The sequence below is a fragment of the Thunnus albacares genome, chromosome 19 (genome assembly GCF_914725855.1).
Source record: "Thunnus albacares chromosome 19, fThuAlb1.1, whole genome shotgun sequence".
Lineage (NCBI taxonomy): Eukaryota > Metazoa > Chordata > Actinopteri > Scombriformes > Scombridae > Thunnus > Thunnus albacares.
In genome coordinates this window covers 10,727,321-10,749,483 of record NC_058124.1, presented here as the reverse complement: position 1 = coordinate 10,749,483, position 22,163 = coordinate 10,727,321, and the positions used below count along the sequence as shown (strand labels likewise).

At 39.4% G+C, this 22,163-nt stretch overlaps 4 protein-coding genes across 4 annotated transcripts; all 4 read right to left on the bottom strand.

The window, feature by feature from the left end:
• Positions 1-77: 77 nt before the first annotated feature.
• Positions 78-4,926, bottom strand: LOC122969869 (peptidyl-prolyl cis-trans isomerase FKBP14-like). Its single transcript, XM_044335882.1, has 4 exons — positions 4,590-4,926; positions 3,168-3,319; positions 2,511-2,638; positions 78-1,453 (listed from the first exon to the last, which is right to left on the bottom strand). Exons 1-4 carry the CDS (start codon positions 4,781-4,783, stop codon positions 1,295-1,297), a joined length of 633 nt encoding a protein of 210 aa, XP_044191817.1. The 5' UTR covers positions 4,784-4,926; the 3' UTR covers positions 78-1,294.
• An 87-nt stretch (positions 4,927-5,013) lies between these two features.
• On the bottom strand, positions 5,014-13,295 carry wu:fc38h03 (acetylcholinesterase collagenic tail peptide). Its single transcript, XM_044335878.1, has 18 exons — positions 12,905-13,295; positions 12,170-12,290; positions 11,954-12,063; positions 11,732-11,851; positions 11,486-11,530; positions 11,319-11,345; positions 9,994-10,065; positions 9,832-9,894; positions 9,709-9,735; positions 9,412-9,456; positions 9,018-9,053; positions 8,857-8,937; positions 8,361-8,457; positions 8,119-8,258; positions 7,876-7,995; positions 7,439-7,568; positions 6,799-6,901; positions 5,014-5,941 (listed from the first exon to the last, which is right to left on the bottom strand). Exons 2-18 carry the CDS (start codon positions 12,270-12,272, stop codon positions 5,872-5,874), a joined length of 1,389 nt encoding a protein of 462 aa, XP_044191813.1. The 5' UTR covers positions 12,273-12,290; positions 12,905-13,295; the 3' UTR covers positions 5,014-5,871.
• A 539-nt stretch (positions 13,296-13,834) lies between these two features.
• LOC122969839 (cytochrome c-a) lies at positions 13,835-17,446 on the bottom strand. Its single transcript, XM_044335840.1, has 3 exons — positions 17,119-17,446; positions 16,372-16,549; positions 13,835-14,719 (listed from the first exon to the last, which is right to left on the bottom strand). Exons 2-3 carry the CDS (start codon positions 16,538-16,540, stop codon positions 14,571-14,573), a joined length of 318 nt encoding a protein of 105 aa, XP_044191775.1. The 5' UTR covers positions 16,541-16,549; positions 17,119-17,446; the 3' UTR covers positions 13,835-14,570.
• A 2,169-nt stretch (positions 17,447-19,615) lies between these two features.
• Positions 19,616-21,830, bottom strand: npvf (neuropeptide VF precursor). The gene is made up of 3 exons (XM_044336339.1): positions 21,574-21,830; positions 20,133-20,509; positions 19,616-19,862 (listed from the first exon to the last, which is right to left on the bottom strand). Exons 1-3 carry the CDS (start codon positions 21,772-21,774, stop codon positions 19,799-19,801), a joined length of 642 nt encoding a protein of 213 aa, XP_044192274.1. The 5' UTR covers positions 21,775-21,830; the 3' UTR covers positions 19,616-19,798.
• Between the last annotated feature and the right edge of the window lie 333 nt (positions 21,831-22,163).

Genomic DNA, 22,163 nt, shown 5'->3' with positions numbered 1-22,163 from the left:
CACCTGCTGGTTCAATGTGTGAAATATTGCAAGGTGCGACCACCAAATAAACCACAGTATTTTGAATTTGTTTTAAAAAAGTTGACGTAGTCACTTTATTGATCACATTGACTGCCCTGCACAGAGCTGTCATTTGCTAATTGAGTTGAGTCTTGATGTCTTTACATGAAAGAAGTCTAGCCCGAAGTTACAGAAACAGGACAGTCGAGATTCTAGTCAGCACTGTGGGAACATTTTCTGGTTTGAAACATGTGTACAATATCTGAAAACAGCCTCCAGTACATTGTTAAAGATGTACTGGTACATTAATTTCTTTTGTCCTTTCAGATGAGTCTTCTCTGGATTATATCTTGTAGATAGAGTTGTTCATTATTACCACAATTTTAATTGTCTAAGATGTAAGGAGACCAGCTTTAGACTCAATGTTAGTCAATGTGTGAGTGGATTCAACATCAGAATAAAACTACACTTCATGTAGCGGGATATAGCTGAACAATATATCCTTTCAGCATTCATATTTCAGTGTATGCGTGTGCAGTGTTCCTTTCTCACGGACATTTTGACTTTTCAAACACAGGTGTCACTTACAACACTAATAATAGCCTCAGTTTTATGCATACTGACTTCCTGGGAGCACTTAAATAGAGCAAAATTATGTTATTAATTACACCTGCTTTTCCCACATTGACAAGTCACCATGTCTGCCATAAAGTACTCGCTTTCTTTCCAAATGCACCTATAAAAGTTAAACATTTTGTAAAGGAAACAAACATTGCATTTCACTTAAGGGGAATTTCACCTCCAAATTTAGCAACAGTAATGCTCTACCTGCCCACATGATGTGCTGTCAGTACAGGCATTCATTCCTTTGCTGTTACGTCAGCATATTCTTGAAAAGTTACATGGTCTAATTCTCTTGAATGTAAATGTGCTAAAAGGTTTTTAAATTTCTAAAGTTGGAAATGTCAAGGGGATCGTGGTCCCAAAAGGAGCAAATCTGGCAGTTTGCTATTCATGAGCTCCTGTAGAAGTAAACACACACAAATGCAAAGATCTGCTAAAGTGAAATATCACTAAAAGAGCCAGATAAACAAAAATTGTCTCAAAGCCCACCACATAAATCTTCACAGAGGATGGGTTTAAGAGTCACTTGCCACACAAACACAATTCTTCTGTAAAGCTAAGATGTTCAGTTAACCTGAGAGAATCCTCGCAAAACAAGTCAAAGTGTTTCCACCACAGATCAATGAAAACTGGATGAGTGAGTGAGTGAGTAGCAGGACAGGAAGTGGCTTTAAAGTTCATCGTGTTTGTAAGTAAACTCTCTGGAGGATATGAAGCCATCGTTGTTCTTATCTTCTCTGGCAAAAATATCTTTCATCATGTTCTCGTGCAGGGTGTCGTTGGGAGGGTAGCCGTAACGCTCAAACTCCTTCTTCAGGTATTCTTTCACCTGGCAGGGAGAGAGCGGGAAATAATTGGGTAAGACTGGCTGAAAAAAGAAAAACGCAGACTGAAGCAACAAAAATATGATTAATAATAAGAAAAAGGCAGAAATTGTATATCTGAAGCCCATTTCTAGTTCCATTCTTTACATGATACAGAAAGTCTAAAATGAGACACTAAATAGAAATGACCTCAGGTTACAGTTTGGGCCAAATTATAGTGTAAATATCTTAATATAACCATATTGTATCTTCACTAAAAATAATATACCTGCATTGTAAAATGCAAGCTATACAATAACTTAAGCTGGCTACTTGAATCCTCGGCTACACAGAGATCCAAAGAGCTCATATTTTTTTGTTTTTGAGAACCATTTTACATAAAACTCTATCACCACAGTATTTACACCATCACAATATTAACATTTTTGATGTGCTTTATGTTCTAATTTCTTGACACCTGACACATTGTCTGATTTAACTGTTATGAACTGATTTTGATTGACAGTCTGATGGGCTCTGATTGGTCTGTTTCAACTGCAATTACATAACAGAAATTATCATGGGAAGGGAAGCATAACTGTTTATGATTTGCACCATTTTTTTATACCAAGATATAATCTTTATTTGACTTTATCCAACAACAGTTCAACCTATTTTTCTGAATAAATTCAGGTAGGGAAAGCAGCCCAGTAATGAGGGGTCATGATTAGACATTGCTTGGTTACAAAGTGTCACAAGCCACCAAGGTTGGAAACCAGTGGTCAGTTCATCTCTTATAAAGTTTAAGTTACGTAGATGTTACCTCTGGTTATTGTGGTTTTGGTCTACTTTTTCATATGTAGTTATTTAACTTATTTTCTGATCTTTATAAATGGCGTGTTTAGTTTTTTCTTGTTTTATTGATCAATGTGATTTTTAATTATTGTTTTATTGTTACTGTTGTTGTGTGCACCCCAGCAAGACTAGTGAGCATTTAGTGGAAGTTAATGGGGATCCAACTAAAGTATAAAGAATAAAGAAAGTGTTTTGTTGAATAAATCACAATGCAGTCCTGGTCTGCACCTCGTTCCTGGAGAGCTTCCAGTCATCGTTGAGGTCCATCTCTTGGAAGGACTCGTGCGACCTCGGTCCGTTTCTGATCTCAAGCACCTCGATGATGAAGGTCAAGGTGCTTTCAGGAGGGATTTTACCTGACCATGGACAAGACCAGAGGGCAAGAGGTCAACTAAAACTGAGACCTGATATCACCTGCAGTTTCTATAAGCATGCTTCAGCATAGAGAAACAGTAGGCTTGGTTAGAGCTACAGAAATGGTACTTCTGTGAATGAATAAGTTATAAAGCATTTTGTGAGTGTTAATGACAAAACTGCATTAGTAGGCATATGAAGTCATTCAGGTTTCTGTTGTCATGGCAAAGGTTAGTTAGGTGCAGGAAGGTTCGATGTTATTGGTTGGAGTGGTGTGTGCTTACCAGGACAAAGCTTAGTATTGTTCACATGCTCCATGTTGACATAAAGCGGACTAGTATTACTGACTGAAACCTTCATTCATTGTGGGAGTCCTAGAGAGCCAATCAAAACAATGCAATTTTACATACAAACATGCAGAATATAAATAACACATTCTGTAAAACCACATGCTTTTATAAGAAGATAGTGTCATGTACCTTTAGGGAAGGATACAGTGACCTTTACATGCATGTGTAAAAGCTTCAATACCTTTCCCTTCCTTCCCATAGGCCAGAGCTGGAGGTACGATGAGCTTCCTCTTCTCTCCAGCGCACATGTCCTGCAGGCCTTTATCCCAGCCTCTGATCACTTCCTTGATGCCAAGTGTAAACCACACTGCCAGCTTGTCACCATGGCCTCGACTGGTGGACAGACAGAGCGGAGTGTTACAGGTATGGAAAAGGAAATACTGCAAAACCCCTGTTGCTGACTGTTCCAACACTTTGCAATGCAAATAATATCTAGTCATTATTTTTTAATGTTAACTTTATGGCATCAAACATATTTTCGAATTAAAATAACTTTTCATTTCTTTCTGTGGTTGTTGTTATAATATTGAGAGATATAATATTAGATAACATGAGAAGAAAAGTCAAGAATTCGTACCAAGTATTTTCTTACAATACTGTTTAAACTCAGAAATTAAAGGGTCAGTTCACCTAAATCACACACACACAAAAACATATTTTCTCACTTTCCCTTCAAGCCATACTGATAGTCTAAACTTTATGTGCCAACATTTTGATATACTATGTCTCTGACACTTTTCACATTGTGTAATTCTGTTTATCTTGTCTTGGGATTTTGGATGTCCTTGTATGAGCTTTTAGCTTCCTACTTCTCCTTAATCTGTCAATTATTTTCTTGATTAATCGATTAGTTGTTTGGTCTATAAAATGTCAGAAAATGGTGAAAAATCTCAGTTTCCCAAACCTTAAGAGGACATCCTTAATATCTCCTTTTGTCCTAACAAACAGTCCACAACCTAAATATATTCAGTTTACTATGCAGAAAACGAAATAAACCAGAAAATATTCACATTTGAGAAGCTGGAATAATTTGGACATATTTTTCTTAAAAAATGACTGATTATCAAAATAGTTGGCGATTAAATCAATAGTTGGCAACTAATCGATTAGTTAACTAATCATTGCAGGTCTAATGCAAACATTTAAATGAACAAATAGACTGTGGTACCCCAGTAAAATGCAGGTGGATGTTGTTTGTAGTACTTAAAGAACTGAAAATATACATGTGAAAAAAATCAGTGTTAAATAAAAAAAATTGAGAGATGGATATCTTAAACCCTCAGCACATAAAAGCAAAGATATCCGCATGGTTAGACATCACTATAAGTATGAGAGATAGTATGTCCTCTTGTAGTTTGGGTGAACTGGCCCTTTAAAAAGTTTTTCTTTTTTTCACGTGACCCTCTCCTCCTGTGGGCAGTAACCAAGGTGATACATTGCAACTATAACAGCTGTTTTCAAGTGTAAATAACAGAAAATATCTTCCTCTTTATATCTTTCATTATTGACAGTGCAAAACCACCAGGAGTGAGAAATTAACTTCAACTATCTTACCTGAAATTCGCATTAATTTAAAAGACTGTTAGACATCAAACATACATACGTGGAGTGAAACATGGTCCCATTCTCTAAATATCCCTCATGATGCACCAGCAGAATGTCTCCATACTTAGATTTTCGGTGACAGAGAAAAGGTCTGTGCATGACTTCTATCTGCACCTCAGCTTCAGGCAGCTTCCCGCCGCTGACAGACAGCAGCAGGGAGGAAGACAGCCAGCTCAGGACAGTCAGCAACATGCCGACACACTTAACTCTACGGACAAACAGCAGGACGAACAGACAAATAGAAAAGTTTCTAACAAATGTGCAGAACAAGCAACAAAGCTTGCAGTTGCCCCCCTACGTACGTGGCAGGGACGTTTCATCATACAAGTTGTTGCAGGAAGTCCTCCTTTGATTGGCTGCTTTCTCCTCATAAACCCCACCCACACAGTCCCCCCTTTAAAAAAAAACCCAACTTTAACTGATTGAAGACATAACTCAGAAGTGTAATCTTTATTAATGTACAATGTTTTATGAAATTTACAGTCATGCAGGCAGATTATATATTTTCTGGTTTAGTCTTGATTGTATTTGATGTAATGGAGCAGTTTCTTCATGCTGCTGCAATAATCACACATAATCTTTTTTGGCTGTTGTTGCAGTATGACATTCATTTTCTTCCTGTCGGGTATTTTAACATTCACTTCAGAAGAGCCACACTTTGGCTAGTACATCTACAGCACTGTTTAAAGCAGTCCACTGTGCACCGGAACACATTTACATGCAATAACACAGCATTGCATTTCATAAATATATGTTTTGTAATGCATTGCACTGGAATAAAAACATTTACACACCCCTGATTTGCATACTACAGTACATATAGTATTATTGCCTCTTTGGAAAAGGCTCTTTTTTTTCTTTTTCTCATTAGAAGAAGAAGAAGTTCAGCTTATTTTCTGCATTAACAGTCAGCAAGTCATACACAATGAAACTACTTAATATGATACAATCGTTAAATCGTTTAACAGTTCCCCACCATCACCAGTGTTCATAACAGTGCTACAGCCGATGGTGTTACAGTCGCAAGGAGCGTCTCCCTGAGGCCGATAAAAGATTTGAACCTCCAGGGGGGACAGTCAATTCAAAGCTGACTCCCATGACTTTTCATGGCTCAGAGCAGACACAAGCGTTTCCCCTTAGTACTCTCTCAGTTGATCAGTTATTTTTTTAGGAAGGGGGTGGAGGGGCGAGACTTCAGGAGGAATCTGAAGTATATGCCCTGTAATCATAAAAACAGGTTGCAAAGTTGCAATGTGGCCATTTTTAAAAACATTTCCAGTTCAGGTGAAGTACTTGCAGCCAGTGGAGTCAATGAGGCAGGAGTCAGTGCATCTGAGCTGCCCAAAGGATCTGTGAAAGACACGGAAAATGATTTATAAGTGCAACTGACTGATAAGTGTATACTTAACTCAGTACCTACCCAATTACCTACCCAGTTAGATGAGGAGATTGATATCACTTTCATGTCTGTGTGGTAAGTATGGAGTCTAGAGCTGAGAGGCAATTAGCTTAGCTTAGCATAAAGACTGGAAGCAGCCAGCTAGCCTAAAGGTAAAACTATTAACTAACACGTTACATCTCACTTGTTTAATCCATACAAAAAAAAATTAAATTAGCAGGAAAATTAAAAAATCAGAAAGTTATGGTTTTACTTGCTGGAACTATTTCTTGAATCACAAAACGTTTTGTAATTCATGAGGATTAAACATGTTAATTAAAGCACTTCAGAAGGGCTAGTAAATGGAATTATGTTTACTTGCTGGACAGCTAGTTGAACAACTAGCTGTTTCCCTCTACTCTGAGTCTTTATGCTAAGCTAAGTGAACTGCCTCCTGGCTCCACCTAATATTTACCTAACAGATATGAGAGTGATATTGATCCTCTCATCAAACTTTCAGCAAGAGAGTGAATACGTATCTTAAAATTCTAACTACTCCTTTAAGCATAAATACAAAGCTGGCAGAGTTGAGTGAGTTATGCAGTTTTAAATATTGGACTACAAATACACCATCTCAGGATGGTTTCATAGACACAACAAAAAAGTACATTAGTTCATTTGAGTGACCTGCACTATCCCAAGATGAATCATACCTGCAGAATGAACTGCATTGTGCAATCTTGGCACAGAAGACCTCTGCAAAATGTTGGCTTATAACAGCATCTTAATGCACATAAATACGTGAACTGAATCCTGTCAGCAAACATACCCAGGAAGATAAGATTTGCAGGTCTGATAACCAAAGTCTTTTCCATCACACTCCTCCATGCCTTCATGTCGGTAGCCATCTCCACAGTAGGCCCACTTGCAATCTGAAGTGATAAAGGGAAAGACATTAAAACAACAAAAAACGTAGTGGCAGAGATAGGAGAGAGCAAGGGAGGGAAGGGAGAGAGAAGACGTAACTAATTGCTTTGGCACTCTCGTGTGCCAATACAGCATTTTCCTGCTAATTTAATTGAACAGAGAAGCAGAGAGTAGTGAAAGGATGGCAGGAAAAGAGAGGGTGAGATTAATGAAAGATCAAGGAAAGGTTTCACAGCGCATAGTTCTTTAATCCTCTGCTATGTGGGCTCAGACTATGCTCTGCAGGTTATCCCATTTGTGACAGCATAGTGCTGTTTGTGCAGCAAAAAGCCCGCATTTATAGACTAAGATTTTGATCTAAAGAGGGTGGCATGAAGATTGTGCTTTAAATACAAAAAGTAACTTAAAATATAATTGAAATTTGTTTTCAATGACAACAATTGCTTGGATGATTAGAATAGCTGCCAGTAGATCATTCTTTTTCTTTAACTCTTACTGTACTGGCCGTATGTGCAAGTGAACTTGAGAGGCATGTAACTCACTGAGACAAGCATCAGTGACAATCTGGTTTCCGTCATCACACTCCTCTCCATGCTGGGGCTGCACTTTTCTGTCCCCGCACATGCCAACTCTGTCCTGGACTTTCTCTGTGGACTGGAACGGCTGGAAGGGCTACAAGAGTTGCAAGAGAACAAGCGCTGACTTGACATTTGCAGGTTCTGAGAAGTCTTACGAAGCAAGCTCAGGTTTTGTGGTTTGCAGGTGAAAAGATGTCAAGTTACCTCGGCTAAAACTAGGCTGAAATGTAAGTTTTATTTAACCTGGTCACTTATAGTAACGATGTAATGTAGTCTAGTTTAAGCCAAGATGTAATAATGTGCTCATTGGCTCCTGTTTGAAAAATGATAGCTTCCAGCTCCAGTCATTTGAACATCTGTAGTGCTACATCCTCAACAATTACTTAACACATCAAATATACCTGTATGGGTTTCCATCCATCTTTATCTCTGAAGTAGAGCGCCCTCTGATCCTTCCTGAATGCTATAGCGTTGTCAAGATGTAGACGTGCCATCTCCTCCTCGTTGTTTACCACAAATATCTACACACATGCATACAGACGATTGTGAAAGTTGATGAGTAATGATTGATTCAGTGTAGATACATTTTCAGTGTCAATGCTTATACTGTGAAGGAAAGCAGTTTAATGTGAATGGGGTCTTACCGCAGGGACTTTATTGGGGCTACCCTGTTGTGTGTAGCTTCCAAAAGGGGTGTTTTTTGCTCCGAGAGAGGTGTCACACTCACAGCGACCTGGTGGACCTGGGAGACCCTTCTCTCCCTTTTCCCCGACTAGATAGAGACCTGCAAGGAACACAACCCGTATAACACACACATGCCTAAACTATACTTTGAAATTATATAAACAATAATTTGAGACTGATTGTGTTTCAGCGTGTGTGTTACCAGAGGCAGGTGGACCAGGTGGTCCAGGCTGGCCATTTGGACCCGCAGGTCCTGGGGGGCCCATGACTCCAGGGGCTCCAGTCTGACCCTTCATGCCCTGCACAAACCAGGCCAATATTAGAAAATACACACACACTGAAATGACCTACATGCCACTGCCACTTGTGCATAGCTGTGTGTGTACACATGTGTGTGTATGTGTGTGTAAATGTGTAGACTGAGAAGATGCCAAAGACTCTACAGTCCCTGCGGAAGTCTAAACTTAGAGCCCCAAGTTGAGTTGGAGTGACTGATTTAGCCAGTGAGAGGACAAATCTCTCTGTTCACTCACTGAGGAGCAGCAGAGTGTCAGTTCTCCACACAAGGGTTACATGATGCTGGTGTATGAAAGTGAACCATGTCAGATCCAGGTCTGTTACATTTCACAGAAACTTACATACTTTAGAAATAATCAAACACCTTGTGCACCTTCGTATCAGTCTTTTTTTTTTCTCACCTGTTTGCCTCTCTTCCCAGGTCGCCCAGTGGGTCCTCTCTTTCCTGGGACTCCTGGCTCTCCCTTTGGTCCCTGCTCACCCTGGGAGAGGAGCAAAGATAAGAAATAATCAGATCAAATGCTGCTTAACTCCACAGTCCACATTGCTTAATTATTCCTACCTTCTGTCCAAGCATCCCAGGCAAACCAATGGAACCCTAAATAGAGACAAAATGAGAACTTGATGTGAGAAAAGTCATTATTTCAGCAGGACTCATAAAAATGTTAACATTAATTTAATCTGGCACTGAGTTAGAGGTCTTATTAAAACACGTAAAAATGCTTGAAATGTCCTGTAAGAAAGTAGCTCAAGTTGTGAACCACTTTGGATTCCAACCAATAGTTGAACAAGCTGTCGAGGATTTCACCTTCTAATCACATTATTGGGTCCATTATAATGCAGGATGAGTTGAGGTGCTCTTAATCCAATGAAAGCATAAATGGACTTTAAGAAATTATTCAACAAAACAATTTCAGGACCTGCAATAACGGAAAAAAAGACATTTCTCCACCTACCTTATCTCCTTTTGGTCCTGCTGTTCCAGCATCGCCACGAGCCCCCTTTGATAAAGACACAAACACACACGCACACACACACACACACACACAAAACAAGAGGATGCCATCATGAAACCAAAAAATATTAAATATAATTCTCCTCCCTTTTGGTTTCAGATATTTTTCTCAAAGGAGAACACAGGTCATGTGATTTACAGAGCTGATGTGGATGCTGTAGTACTGAAAAACATGCAATTTAATTTCAGTTGGACTTTTAATAGTTTAGCAGTGACAAACAGGTACAATGTAACTTACTTTGTCTCCTTTGTATCCAGGCAAACCCTGAGAGGACAGAAGAAGAGTATAACAACAGATAAGACCAACAAAAGTCCAACATGTACATGATTGTGTATATGATGTTGTGAAGATGTGACTAACCTTTGTCCCTGGTGGTCCTCTCAGTCCTGGTAATCCCATGAGGCCTGGATCCCCCTTCTCACCCTATTTAAATAAAAATTATACTCATATGACTCTCTATATGTCATATACTGTGCGTCACACCACAGCAGTAAGGAGCCACTAAGTCACCATAAGACTTACCTTGGGTCCCTCTGGACCAGGCCATCCTTGAAGTCCTTGTTTCCCAGGAAGGCCTGGAGCTCCAGTACGACCCTACAGAAACACAGATGTTAGTCATTCAGCAATTAGTATAAATATTAGTCAAAGGTTCCTTAAAGCCTTAATGCATTTTCTTCACTGTTATCATAAAACTTGATGCAAAAGTGACTTGAATCTGAAAGAATCGATCTCTTGCTGAGTTTAATCTGCATGAAGTATTTTGTGACAGACTCAAGTAGACAGCTTTGTTGTGCCAAGTCAGCCCTTTGAGGCAAATTTTTGATTTGAATTTTGGGCTATATAAATAAAAACAGACTTGACTTCAGTGTTAACAGTCTGATCTTTGTCTGCAGGAAGATTTATTTAGTTCTCTTTAATAAAGTCCTGTTTGCATTTTATTTTACTTCAATTCTGACTAATTTCTGCTTTCGTATTGTTGATGATCTGCAACTTTTATGTTGATCATGATACTTCTTCACTGGCCCTGTTTCCCTGAAATGGAGGCCTTGAATTCAACAGGGACTGACCGAGTTAAATAAGGTTCAGAAACAAATAAGCAAGTCAAACTGACCTCCTGACAGAGGCCAAAACCCACTGTTTAAAGCTTTAAGAATGCCACTGAGATCTGCTAATTAGTGGACAGGAACAAAGCTTTAATTGATCTCGCTCTATCGCCAGTTCCCTGTAAGCAAGAGAGCCAAATATATTACACAACAGCCTCACATCTTTGTGACACCTGGATGAGTATCCCTGAGTGGCTGCCATGCTAGCAGCGTGCTCTCATTTTTGTTGCCTGTCATTAAAACAGCAGCCTGTAGAGACACAGCGGACTTGCTGCTGTGTGGAGTGATTTATCATGGAGAGCAAAAGCACTTAGGAAGATTAAAGTGCAGAAGAGCCTGGATCAGCAGGACTGGAGTCCAGTACGAGGGCTAATGGAGCCAGGCCAAGGGAACAAGGAGAGAGTGGAGGGAGAAGCAGAGGAGAAGGGAAAGAAGAGGGGAATGACAGAGAGTTGAGGAGTGGGAGGATGAAGGGAGACATACAAGGATGTGATCAAGCTTTGCTACATTTTCAGAGCGGCTTCTGAGACTAATGTAGCATGACCCATTTAGCAGCTGCAGAGGATATTCTGGGCACATCATCTATAGACAATACACATCATGGAGATTGAGGATGCATAGAGGGAACAACGGAGGGAGAGAGAAAGAGAGAGAGGGAGAAATCTAGATCCCATTATTCCAAGGACATGCGAGATGGACCAGAGAAAGACAAGCGAGACATGCAGGAGGGGAGGAGCAGCTCACCTTTGACCCCGGACGTCCAATTTCTCCCTGGAGGAGGACAAATGAGGGGAGAGGGAGATGTAGTGCTTGTTAGAGCAGAGAGGAACACAAGGACACATGCACAAATTGCAAACTACATTAGAGACATATTTCAAGATGTGAGCCCGTAGACCACAGAAAACACACACCTTCTCCCCCTTTGGTCCTCGTATGCCAGGTAATCCACGGTGACCCTGAAAAATGACACCACATTTATATACAGCTCACATATTCCCTATTGAGCTTGGTACATTTGTCGAAAGATCAATACTAAAAAGGTCATTTAGCTTTATTTCCATGCTTGTTTAACAATATTTCCATCTTCTCTCTTAAAATGGCTACAGCACGCTGATGGATGCTAATGTGAGTGTTTTGTTTTGAAGCAAGGGTCTTACCTCTGGGCCGCTGGGTCCTGGAGGTCCTGGAGGCCCAGGTGAACACCCCGGCATCACAGGTTTTTGTCTTTGCTGCTGCTCTCCTCCAAAAACACTGGGCTCCAACATGCTGATACCATCCTTCAAACACACAAGATCCAAGAATACAGGTTTTGAAGCAGAAGCCTACTGTGCTGCATTATTATATACCTGTGTGTAAATTGATGTGTGTTTGACACCTACGGGGTCGCCCCTCTTCCAAAGCTGAGGCGGCGGAGGGAAGAGAGGTGGGGGAGGCGGTGACATGAGACAACAGGGGTCAAACCTCATTGGCTCGTTCAGCAACCTGAGGGCTGAGAGAAAGACACATATCACTAACAGCCTGCCATGATGAATCGCAGCGGTACATGTAACATGTGTTCCTGTTGTTATAGTCTTATACACAACTGGATATCTTACCTGAGCGGGGTGAAAGGATGCTGTCCATGAAGGAGTGGCGGTACAGGGCCCACGCAGGACACAGGAGAATGTGGAAGGACACTGCAATTTTGACCAGGTCCATCCTGCTGGTGTTATTTCCCTAAAACGCACAATGCAAGCTGTTACACACTCACACACACTCTATCTCTGCTGCCTGAGCTTAATGCAGTTACTGGCAGCTGTCACTTTTCCTTACTCCCTCTTAAGGGTGTCACTATTTCATCACTGGCTAACCTCAGTCCACCAAGCCCCCCCCTTCGCCCCCCCCTTCCCTCTCCTCATAGCATAATAAACTTGTTGCAGCTCAACACTGCAGCAGATGCAGCCACCGCTGTAATTCCAACCGTGCACCAACACCCTCAGCCCAGTGCCAGAATTAGACCAGTAGGGAGGCCACTCACTGACAAGAGTAACAGTTGTAAGGCTGTAACAGGTCCATTTACACAAACATTTCTAGTAATGTCATATGGTGAGTGCAGGTCAATGATAGTGAATGCAAGATGTTAGAAATCCTAAAATGAAAATAATCCCGTGTTAAAACACGTGTTTTGCAAAAGAAGATGCTGCACCAGTTCATTAATATACTCCCACTACTTCTATCCCATCTAATTGAATGCACAGTCTGCCTTCATGCCTTCATGATACATGAATGGAAGCAATATGAAGCAATGTCATTCACATTCATGGGATTTTCATGCACAAGATCTCGCTTACCTTCCACTTGAAATTGCGCCGCACTTGTAGACACGCTGTCTGGCGCTCCCCCTCTGCGCGGTGTGCAGTCCCACAGGCTGTGGCCAATCTGGACCGCTAATAAATCTGATCCACTTATCGACCCGCTTCTTTCCCTCCGCCGGTCAATAACAACACAATTGTGGAGGGAGGACCTTCTCTCCCGGCGGCTAAATGCCCAGCAGAGGCCACTGAGTGGAGTCAACACAGCAGCGACGGCGGCAGCTCAGTCCCAGCGGGTCTGCGTTAAAGGCGCATAACTGTTGTGTCATCTGGATTCAGCACAGCTGGCTGGATAACTGGGATGTCTATGACACTTCTGCATGCGTTTGGCACGTTTTATGTAAACCATAGTGATGCTATTGGTCTCTTCGGCAATAAAATGCCTCCCTCTGCTGGAGATTTGAGTCCTTGCAAGAAATAACCTAATAAAATCAATAATCCACACCTGACAATACTCAACTTATGTTTTATACTTATGTCTGTTAATACAGGTGAGAAAACTCTTTTTTTTGCAAATATAAAGATGGCTAAGTTGACTTAAGGTGAATTAAACTCCCCTACATCCATGGCACAACTCATTTGATACATAATTGTTTGTCCCCTTATAGGGCAACTGTGCATTAATCTTTTTAAATCATTGTATTTTCATTGTATTTTAAAACTCTTATGTTGTTAAAACTTATGTTGGTGTTGTTGCTGTGTGGTGAAGCCAAAGTAACTAAATAAGTAATGATATAGATAATAGATTTAAAAAATACATTAATACAACTTTAACTTTTTCAAGCTTATTGCCTTTGCTTGTTTCTAGTTTTCTTTTCTTCCCATCAGCTGTGTGTGTATCTGATCTGGGTGGCAAGCTGCTGCATACAATTGCCCTTACAATGATAAATGAATAGGCCACAGGCATAATTCACTAAAAGAGGTACTTTATTGCCACATCCGTTTACTCAAGCCAAGGGGTTGTCTTGAAAAGGAATAACAACAACAAAGTATAAAACAGTAGCTCAATAAAAATGTATTCAACAGGTCGTTATCAGGCCAAGTTTAAGAGTTGTAAGTAGTAGTTACTATTTGACCAACTTTTCTTGTATCAAAAAACTCATTTTTAAGTGCAACTTAAACACAGTCAGAAACAAAAAATATGCTTAAGGTCTGTAACAATGTAACAACAGTTTACAAGAAGAGGAAAAAAAGAAAAAGAAGTGAACTGTCCATGGAGCACCATTTAATACAAACACCTTTTATACCCGTTTTGAGTCTGCAGCAGAAAACTACATATAAACAGAGAGAGACTTAACAAGTAGTAAACACAATAAACTAGAAAAATAAACTTTAACAACAGTGATCGAGAGTGCAGTAAGAGTTAAAGTGGCAAAAATGCAAATGGATTCTGTGCAAGCGGCAGTAAAATTTTTAGGTCAACAAGTTGCAGGAAGGCTGACTCATATGATAATTAAAAACAGCCTCTTATACACAAAAACAGTGTGAACAGTGTGGCAGCCATGTTGTAATGTAACATGATGCACAGATATAAACAGCTAATGTAAATTATGAATTCAAAACTAATACAAAGAAAACACTGTATTTTTCTTTAGATATTTGATACTTCTGTCCACAGCTGCATGTGTACTTTCTCACTGTGTGTCTATTTGGAGGTGGCATCCTTTAAATAGGCTATGATATCTTGTCTTTCCTTTTTCTTCCTGATCCCGCTGAAGATCATCTTGGTACCAGGAATATATTTCTTTGGGTTTTGAAGGTAGATCATCAGAGTGTCCTCATCCCATATAATCCCTAGAAAAAAAACACATGAACACTTCAGGTTTGCAACATGATTTTATGAACATTACTTTTAATTTGTCAAGTATACATTCATCTGCATTCCCACACATATCATAACTGTCTTTAGGTTTTATTGCCTCATGTTAGAGCAGAGTTCAGATTCACAGCAGACATGTCAGTGCTACTGCGCCTGTTCAGACCTGCTGCTCTGACTGTCAGGCACAAAAAGTATGTTTTCAGCACTACAACATCCGCTAGGACACAGTAATTGCACATACCTGAACATTCAGATTCATCACTGCCATCCAAACATATGAAATAAAAGAGGATGATAACTTCAAAATCATCCTCAGTCCAGTGTGTGGGTTTTAGCATATTTGTTAGGGATGTACAGCTGGTTACAAAAACTTTGATTATTCAGCATTTGTCATTTCCAGAACTGTAATCTGATCAGAAATGACTTCTTTGGGATCTCCACTCTCCACGAAGTCAGTCAGTAAAACATTTTGACAGGGATTCCAAGATGCAAGTATCTGATGCACTTTTTTGTGCATAAAATGAACAGTTAGACACTATGCTACTTGGGGTAAAGCAATATTTTTTTTCTCCATACTCCTTTATAAACTTGCTTCAAAGTATGTTGGTCAGACAGCAGGTTACTATGGTCACAAGTAACACAGGGACAACTTTGTGAAAATGGTTAAATGCTCAAGGCAGTTTAGTCCAAATAAGCTATTTTATTTAGACAAAACTATGCGTTGTGAGACAGACCTGGTTAAAGAAAACTTAACCTAGTTAAGTGTAAGAAGAAAACTTTTTGAAGCAGGGGCCCTCATGAAGACTTTGGTTCAATAATTGTTGGTCTGCTTGGTTGCCTATTTGCTTGAAGAACAAATTCACAATATCATTCCACCTGAAGACGGACTGCCTTAGTTTTTTTTCCATGGTTTTCTGCACCTCTTATTAACAAATATCAAGCAAGACCATTTCCTGGATCTTGTTTTTTGAACTTTCACCCGTCCCACTAAAGACCACCTGTCATATGAGCCATCAGAACCATGCAGCGCTTCCTTCTTCCATTGTAAATATAAAACTCCTGTCATAATTAAAGTATTTATTGGGATAACATTCTGTTTTATTGTAATGTTTTCTGCTTTCACAAGAGGGAAACTGTACTAAACAGAATATTAGCTGGCACACAGTAATGCCCACAAATCCAAAACTTGGGGAAGAGAAACAAACATGCAAATGGCAGGTAGATGGGTTGAGACATTTGAAATATTGCATAAAGCCCCCTTAACCTCTGATTGATGGTGCGTGACTTTTAAACTTCAGTGTGACCCGTCATGTTGACCAGGATCAGGAGGAATATTTGTACATTAATTCACCTATATTACATTCATTTTATTACATTCACTGAAATGCCATCTCCTCCATTTCAGAGAATACATCTGGGCTTTACATGCACTCTCTTTTGTTTCTAATTTGCCTTTATTTACTTGTTTCTTTGGTTGCATCTTGATCAGTTAGCTATGTTACATGCATGGGCAGCGACCTGTAAACCAACTAATCAGTATGTAGATAATTTATCTCATAGTTGATGAACTAGAGGTGTGGAGGCTGTCATACACCCAAAGCTGCAGTCTGCAGTCAGTCATCCATACCTTTTTCAATGTTGGCCTGTGTGTACGAGTAGCCTGACGCCTGTCCTGTCTTCCTCCCAAACAGACCCCACAGGTTGGGTCCCACCTTGTGGCGCCCGCCCTCATCCACTGTGTGACACTGGGAACATTTCTGGACAAACACCTTCTTCCCTTTCTTGATGTCCCCCATGACCAGCAACTGGGAAGAGAGGAAATGATAAGTCAATGTCAATCAATATGAGTTATATAAATCTCCAGTAATACATTGAGTGCCCTGAAGACATCTAGTCAGAGAAACATGAGGGATGATGGGTCCCATTTTAGACAGAGTGCAGCCCAGAGTACTGAGCTGGTACAGTAATTACTCAGAAACAGGAAAAGTTTGTTTATATACATCCGGATTGTTGTGTAATAAGTCATAGGCTATAATGTAACAATACCGTGGATTATGAGAAAAATGCATCCGTATTGACAGAAACCAAACGTTTGTGTGTTTGCTGTTAAGTAGAAACTAAAGACAAAGTCGCTGTTTGTTGACTTTTGTCTGGATGACAAACACAAAACATCAGCTGTCACATATAAAGTAACTCCATAGTAACAACTGACTTGTCGACGCAATGCTGCGTGATAAAGAGCAGAACAGATATTACCCTGCATAAACACAGATAAACAGCAGCCCACATTGTGATGCCACCATGTTTTGTGTGGGGTAGACAGTTAAAACAACAAACAACTAGCGAACAACCCAAAAATAAAGCTTTAACTGACCTGACAGACTGTATGTTTCAAGAAGATTCCTCCCACTTTCCCAAGTCTCGTTTGTATTTGTGAAGTTTGTGTCTGGTCGTTTCAGGGTGGCGGCTGGATTTGAACCTGAAAGAAAAACATCTCACATTTCGGAAGGGAGCGGTGGAACAAGCTGTGATGAAACACGTTTCATAACTCACGACGCAGCTACGTGCACACCCTTTTTTTTAAAGACAGGTGAGGTATGTCTGCAGTATATGGGAGTGAATGACTGTTGTAGCAGCACTAAAGAAAGTTTAAGTATCTATTTTTTTAAAGACAGGTGAGGTATGTCTGCAGTGTGTGGGAGTGAATGACTGCTGTAGCAGCACTAAAGACAGTTAAAAGCATCTATTTTTTTTTTTAAACCTTTTAGGCCATTATTAGGACAGATAGTGCGGCTTCCAGACTACCTTACATCTCTTCTCTCATTTAAATCTCGTAACTACAGCACACAGGTACACTAATGTTGGCAGAGCTGTTTTCAGGTACCATACACCCTTCAAATGGAATGAACTGCAAAATGCCATCAAACTTGAGTCATACATGTCTATTGGAGATTTTATCTCATGTTTCTTATGATTCTTGTAACTGTTCTTATTTATTCCTTGTTAATGTGTAGTTGTGTCGTTTCTGTCTGCTGATTCTTGTCTTATGAATGTTTCTTGTTCTCAGGTCTCTCTTGGAAAAGAGATCTTAATCTCAATGAGTGCCTAATTAAATAAATATTTAAATAAAAATATAATGAACTGTGGTGCCCATGTATGTCTGAGTGAAGTGAAGCACTGGAACAAATTTCGCTCATTTCCACTGAGACCTGGCACAGTGGAGACCTGTGTAAACATTTCCTAGTCCCCCTACATCCTGGGACCCCCAACTCAAACCCCTGTCCCTACATGTAGCCTGTCAAAGGGTGTCCACTTATGTTGTTATGTTTATGTTGTTCTCCAAATGCCATGTTGTAAAGATCTTTCAGTGGTTTATTATTACACAAAATACTAAATATATAATGAAAATGAACCATATCCATCATCTCCATCATATTAGAGTCAGATGACAGTAGACACTGTAAACAAAATCCAATATTTGCTCAAACACAGTAGAAAACTGGTCTCAGTGTACCACTGATAATAGAACATAGAGAACTGAACTGATCTTCTTGAGGCAATGAAAGCAGGGATTTAAAATGTTTCTTGTAGAGCATATATCCATCTTATCACTCAAGTTTCACTTGGTATCATTATATTATATTTAAAAATGTCAACCATTTGAAATAATTGAATCATAGCGATATAAAGACTGAAAATGCACTATTTTGAAGTTCATGTTGTGAGATAGAAACAAACACTGTTATATGAAATGAGGATTTTTCTCCATGGTCTTTGTTTTCACAGTGGGTTAAATTACTTTGTTATAATGCAGTGGTCCATTATGTTGTCAATACCAGTATACAATGTGTTAATACTCAAGTTTCTGAGCTCTTCTTTCACTTGTTAGAAACCAGGATGACCTGGCCCAGAGAAATGGGACTGTGAGGGAGTTTCCATGAGCACTGGGACCTATTTATTAATCTCTCACTTGGAAAAAAGTACATAGATAGACAACAATGTATTCTGAATCCAACAAACACAATATTTATGCTTCCCTTTGGTCATTTCAATAGTTGTGAAAATAGTTTAAGCACTAAAGTAAAAAGCAAAAACAGTGATTTGTACTCTGTGTTGGTTCAAGGACTCAGTGAAGACTTTGACTAGGTGTTTGTCTCCCTCTAGTGGTATGATTGTGCTTTCTGATGCTTGTTAATATGATGTTTGTTCGTTGTTCAGCTTATTTCCTTCATAATATGTCTATTTTCTATTTTTGGTGGGATAAGTATGGGCTTGTTATTATAAGTCACTTCAATCCACAATCCACATAATTCAAAAGACAATTGTACATCATGGACCACAAACACATAAGTATCAGAAGTGTTTCACTGGGAATCAGGTTGCTGTATTTCTGTTCAGCTGGTTATAGGACGTATAACCAAGTAGAAATAATCGTAAAGCCAGAAAATTTTTCATATTAAAATAAAAGGACTTGAATAAAGGACTGATTTTGTGGATGTCTCCTTTTAAACGAAAATTAAGGATGTCCTCATTTTAAATGTCTCAGTGTTTGATATTTTAAAATGTATTAGCTGAGTTAAAGACCTAAAAACAGTAGAAAAATGCTCTTTAGGCAGTTAAGCATCCTTATCAGCCTCCAACTGTTTCCATGTGGTGTCACAGCTGGATGGAGAGATAGTCTGAGATAGTCGTTGTGGTGTTCAGCTACATTAAACCCTCACAACCTCATTTACTGCTCCAACTGCCAGTCATGTAGTCCACATGAGGCCTACTGTCCATGCATGTGAGACTGGGGTCTAGGTACTTAAAAAAGTGATTAATAAAAAAAAAATGTAGGAATCAACATACAACAGTGCAATAAGGACAAACCAGTCGCTTGAAACTTTATTAGCATCATTAAAGATATGTTTTCCATCGCAATAATATAACTTTATTTAAAGGGACGATGCCATTTTTAAACATTTGATTCTAAACATTATCTTTACAGTAAAAACACTGCATTGGTATTTACATGCTGTGTTAGACCTCAATGCAGGCTGAGTCTCTTTCATCCTTTAAAGGTTTTCTTCTTGCATCTTCACTTCTTCTGAGCTGGTTGTAAAGTCAAAATCTTCTGCCCTGTTGGAATAAAGAATACACAGTTTGTGTTATTCATAACTAAAAAAATGCATGCTTAATACTTCAGACTTTGGTATTACAGAATAAGGACACCAGCCCTGAAATAGACTGGTGCATAGAGAATGGATTGATGGAAAGTCAAGACACAAAACAGACTTTGAGTCACTGTGCTGCCTAAATACATGTTTGTTTTAGCTGCAAACCAAAAAGTTACTGTATCTTTTAGGAAATTTATAATAATGTCAGTCATTATGGGCTAGAGTTTCCTACCAGTGCAAGCCAGTCTTCAATAACTGTGCATTGGCCAGAGTCCTACGAAGGCTCCAGTATGGACTGTTCCTCCCAAATCTCTGAGGCAGCACTGGGCTCAGTGCTTCTCGGGCATCAGGACAGTCTGCACACATTCGAATCACCTCCCAGGACCTCCCAAACCTCTGGGGCATGTTGGGGGTCGAGTTTGGTAACCTGTCGTCGACAGGATCACTTTCCCTTCCAAAGCGCATGGGCATATTGGGGTGCAGATGAGGAGGTTTTGCAGTGGGCGGGTAGAGCTTGATGATGGTTGGGAGGTTGACTTTGCTGGTGGTCGGGCTCACGTGTACGTTGAAGCTCTTGAGATCCAAACTCCTGTGGATTTCATTTTTTGTCTGGGAACAGAAACATGTTGATGTTTAGATCAGTCGAGAAAGATCGTTTTGATGTGTTTTAACAGGGTTGAAATGATTAGATGATTCATTGATTAGTCAATCAACTGAAAATTAATTGCCATGTATTTTGATTTGATTAACTGATTAATCATTTTAGTAATTTTTAAGCCAAAATGCTCAACTCCATCTCCTCAAATGTGAGGATTCCTTGCTTTTCTTTGTCATGTATGATAGTAAGCTGAATGTTTTTGACTTTCAGACTGTTGATCAGACAAAACAAGCAATTCTAATATGTTCCCTTAATCTCTGGGAAATTATAATTGTTCACAATGTCCGCCAGTTTACAGAAAAAAACAATTCATCAAGAAAATAATCAGCAAATTAATCAATAATGTTGATGTTTTACTACTAATATTCCTCTATGAGTTAGGTCACATCATTTTATATTATTTCATATAACCCTGCAGTAACTGTATGAGGTTCAAATGCATGCAATGTCAAAAAATAGTTAGAAAATGGCATTCATAATATCTCATAGGCCTCTGTGATGTCTTCAAATTGCTTGTTTTGCCTGACTAACAGTCTGTTAAGATATTCAGTTAACTGCCATATATGAAAAGGAAAAACAGCAAGTCTTCACTTTTGAAAAGCTGGCTTTTTTTTTTTTTTTTTTTAAAAAGGCTGATTAATCAATTAATCGATCATCAAAATAGTTGCAGATTAGTTTCTGATGATCAACTAATCGATTAATGGACTAATCATCGCAGCTCTAAAAAACTCCAACGTCTTCAATGCAGGAACATGTAAAAAAACTCAATAATATATAATATATAATATACACCAAAAATGTGTAAATGTGATATCAATTGCAGTGATAAAACAAATAACTGTGCTCACCAGGTTCAAGAATTATGACAGGTTTTGAACAAATAACATAAAATTTGAATACATACTGTTGATTATGCCTTCTTTGATCAATATCTTGACAGTTTCAGTGCAGAACTCAAAAAAAGTCGAGCAACATAGATTAAATATCTGATATTGGTTCATTAAATGATTCTCACCTGTTGGTTTGGCTGTTTCCTCACAGTGTGTCGTCCGTCATCTCTGTTCAGCAAAGTTTTATCACTGTGAATCGATTTCCCATAGAACTGGGGGTCAGACACCGCCGCCCCGCCAAGACCCCCCAACATCAACAGCACTGACAGTAAGATTGTCATCAACATGTTAACAGCAGCTTCTCTCAGGACAGCCCCAGGACACATGCCTGATTTCCTACAGATCACACTGTCCCCTGTTATTAAAGCCCACGGAAAACATACGTCACCTGTGATAAAGACACCCACACACACACACACACACACACACACACATACATCCTCTGCATCAGCCTCATTTAAACTGAACACATTCCTTAAAGAATAATGATCCAGCTCTGGAGAATATATTTGTAAAGCTACGTATGTCCTAATTGGGCTGCTGAATGAAGCAGGAACATCACAGCAAAACAAAAGTACACTACATGGTGTTGAATGGAAACAGTGAATGGCAGCAACACTCATCTTCAATATGTGATACAACTTGTTTTGTCCAAATCTACAGATGTTGTATTTTCTTGTTCCTACAATCTTTACTAATTATATCCAAGATATGT